At 34.7% G+C, this 3,771-nt stretch overlaps 1 protein-coding gene across 1 annotated transcript; it reads left to right on the top strand.

The window, feature by feature from the left end:
• Positions 1-208: 208 nt before the first annotated feature.
• LOC145121203 (pathogen-associated molecular patterns-induced protein A70-like) lies at positions 209-1,637 on the top strand. The gene has a single exon (XM_079056985.1). The coding sequence runs from the start codon at positions 382-384 to the stop codon at positions 1,381-1,383; it is 1,002 nt and encodes a 333-aa protein (XP_078913111.1). The 5' UTR covers positions 209-381; the 3' UTR covers positions 1,384-1,637.
• Positions 1,638-3,771: the final 2,134 nt, after the last annotated feature.

The raw sequence follows: 3,771 nt of genomic DNA, 5'->3' as shown, positions 1-3,771 counted from the left end.
AAAAAATTTAATTATTTTTATAACTATAATTTTCACAGAGGTTATAAACACAGTTAATTATAACTTAATATATAACTTAATTATAACTTAATATATAACTATAAACAAACTTATTTTTTTCAAAATCACACACAAACCTAGTTGATACCACAAAAAAGAAAAAGGAGAAAAAAACCATTAGATTTTGCGTTGAATGGACACCTCATCAACTCTAAAAAAAAAATTAAAACCCATCTTCTCCCTCCTCAATACTCTCTCTCTCTCTCTCTCTACTCAGGCCACCCACTAACCCCAGCCTCTTTCCTCCTCCACCATCTCTGCAAAACCCAATTCTCTCTCTCCTTCTCAAGCGACAAGCATTACCCAATAAACAAGTACAAAATGGAAGACTCTGCAGCATCTATACCATCGATATGGGCATCCATGAACAGCTGGTTCACTCCCACTGTCCTCTTCGTCTTCCTCAACCTCATGATTGGAACCATTCTCTTCACCTCCAACTTACCCAACCATAATAAACCAGAGGATCAAAAGGAGAAGTCCCAAAACGACACGACTCAATCTAAACTTGCCAGATCTCCATCCATCCTCCATCGTATCAGATCTTTCAACTTATACCCCCACAGATCCCAACAAGACTCCACTCCGGTGACCCACCCCCAACCCCACTCCCACCACCAACAACAACCGGAAGAAACTCTAGAAACTGCTGCTACAGAATACGTCTTCAATCACCCTTTCCCTCATCACCAGGATGTCCAGCCGGTTTCTACACACACAGACAATTTGGATCTCAACCCAACCCGTTTCGACACTTTCGAACAAAAAGCCGACGCCGACGCTGCTCAATATGCTGATTTAAATCATACGAATGAGATACAACTCGCTAATGTGGAGACCCATTTTGTATTTGAACAGAACCACACCGTGGAGCGGGTGACTACCCATTTCGATTTCGGTTCGGTCGATGGTGAAACCCTACTCGATACGGATTCGATTGAGAACCATGAGGAAGAAAAGGATCAGTTTCAGAGTATAGATGAGGTTTATAGCAGTATAACAGGAGGACATGTTAACAGAACAAAGTCCGACACTTTGCCGGCATCGGGTGAGTTGCCTGTAAAACTACCGGCCAAGATGAAGAAGTCGGCAAGCTTGAAATCTGCATTCTCTCATTTCGAGGAGGAAAAGATAGTGGAGGCTCGTCGGCCGGCGACCGTCAGGGAGAGGAGGTCAGCGGCTAGGGCGACGGAAACGGGTGATGTGGAGGTGGACGCCAGGGCGGATGACTTCATCAACAAGTTCAAGCATCAGCTGAAGTTGCAGAGGCTGGACTCCATTATCAGGTACAAGGATATGGTAAATAGAGGGACTGAAAAATAAAATACCTTAATTTAGAAGGTGTTTTCTTTAACATTTGGGAAAAGCAGGGGGTTAATTTCGATACCCCTTAGGTTTAATGTTTTTTTGCCTCTGTAAATCTAAGCAATTGTGGGGGTTAGAAAAGACATTTGTTTTTTTTTTTCTTTTTCGTTTTGCTAATTTCCAAGAAAAAAGGGTTTATTATTATTTTAATGTTAGGGTTAATATTTTGGAAGATGGTTGCATATTTAATGATAATGTAATTTCCTTTTAAACAGTTCACTTTATTTTTTTTAATTAGGTAATTAAACAATAAATAATAACACTTTTAATGATAATGTAATTTTCTTTTAAACAGTTCACTTTATTTTTTTTAATTAGGTAATTAGACAAGAATTAATAACACTTTTTATTAATATGTTTATAATTAGGTAATTAGACAAGAATTAATAACACTTTTTATTAATATGTTTATGGTAGCGTGGTGCTTTTTTTTTTCATGACAACGCTCAATTGTGTTTAAGGGTGTGTTTGGCATGAAGCTTTTTGAAGCGTTTGGGAGCTTCTAACTTTTAGCTTTTGACAAAACGCTCTAGTTTAAACAAAAAACTTCGTTTGGCGGTACGAGCGTTTAGCTTTTAGTTTAAACAAAACGCTCAAATTCTAAAAGCTACTTCATGTAGCGTTTAACAAAACGCTACCGAGCTTTTGAAATCAATTTCCATAATTACCCTTAAAAATATATTTATATATTTATTTATTTTTAATCAGATGTCCTTTTATATAATTTTATATATTTCAAAAGCTTCTAGCTACTTTTGCCAAACATTCATATAACAAATAAAAGTTACAACTTCCCGCTACCAGCTACTCGCTACCCGCTACACGCTACCAGCTACCCGCTACCAGCTAACCGCTACCCGCTTCCAGTTAACAGCTACTTTTGCCAAACACGCCCTAAAAGACATATGATTAAAACTTTTTAATTTAATATTTTTCATAATGGGATAATATATGTTGGATAATCTCACATTAAAAGTTATTATATATTATGTTGACGATGTTATAAACTTATATAAAAGTTATTATATATTATGTTGATGATGTTATAAACTTATATAAAAGTTATTATATACTCCCTCCGTCCCAAAATTATTGTCCACAGACAAAAAACACACAGATTAACGAAACATTAATTACCACTAACTTTATACAATAAAATAACAGTTTTGTCCATACTTTGCATTTAATATTTCATTAAATGCTTAGTTGGTTAAGTAATAATGATGAGGTATTTTGAAAATGTTATTTATTTTTAGAAGTGGATTATTATTTTGGGACAAACCAAAAACGAAAGATGGACTATAATTTTAGGACGGATGGAGTATTATGTTGACGATTTTATTAACTTATAACTGTATTCATTTTTCAATTGTAATACGAAGAAATGAAAATAAAATACCAAGACAAACTCAAATGGATACATAATAACTGTGATTATGTGGGGCGTGTTCAACAAAATTAGTTGGTAGCGGGTAGTTTGTAAAGGGTAGTGGGTAGCTTGTAGCTTGTAACGTTTTGTTAAACGCTACATTAAGTAGCATTTGGATTGGAGCGTTTTGTTTAAACTAAACGTTAGAAGCTTGTAGTGCCGAACGAGACTTTCTTTTCAAAACGGAGCGTTTAATCAAATGCTAGAAACTAGAAGCTATAAGCTCTCAAACGCTCCGTGCCGAACACGCTCGTGGACTCAAATGGATACATAATAACCGTGATTATGTGGTGGCTGATGTGAAATTTTAGAAACGATATTTTGTTTAAACTGGTACGCCACTTCGGGCCTTCAGCCTATCTGGAACGTTCTCCGGGCCTTCGGCCTGACTGGTACGCCCCACTGGCCTTCAGTCTATCCGGGACGCCCTGGGTCTGTTGGCCTTCAACACAAAGCAGGTCCACCTCAACCCAACCACTCATACCCCGTGTCGACACACACACACACACACAGATATATATATATATATATATATATATATATATATATATATATATATATATATATATATATACCATAATAAATGAAAATAGTTTTATCACATGTCATTTTGTGGTTATTTTGAATTAAGTTTTATTTCACATGTAACTTTATGGTTTTTCTATTTTATTAAATTTTATATGATATTTAAATTTAATAATAAATGCATATAAATTTTATTAATAGACTTTCCTTATAAAATCTCATTGATTTGCTTTGGTTATCTATCTAAATTATTTGTTTAAATTTAAAAGAGAAAAAAAAACACTTTAATTTTAATAATTCAATATTTTTTTTTTCTTATAAATTCAAAATTTTCAAATGTTTATACATATTTAATTGTTTTAAATACACCCATGTAATACATGGGGCTCACA

The sequence above is a fragment of the Lactuca virosa genome, chromosome 6 (assembly GCF_052849685.1).
Source record: "Lactuca virosa cultivar CGN04683 chromosome 6, Lactuca_virosa_CGN04683_v6, whole genome shotgun sequence".
Classification (NCBI taxonomy): Eukaryota; Viridiplantae; Streptophyta; class Magnoliopsida; order Asterales; family Asteraceae; genus Lactuca; species Lactuca virosa.
This window is presented reverse-complemented; position numbering and strand designations above follow the sequence as displayed.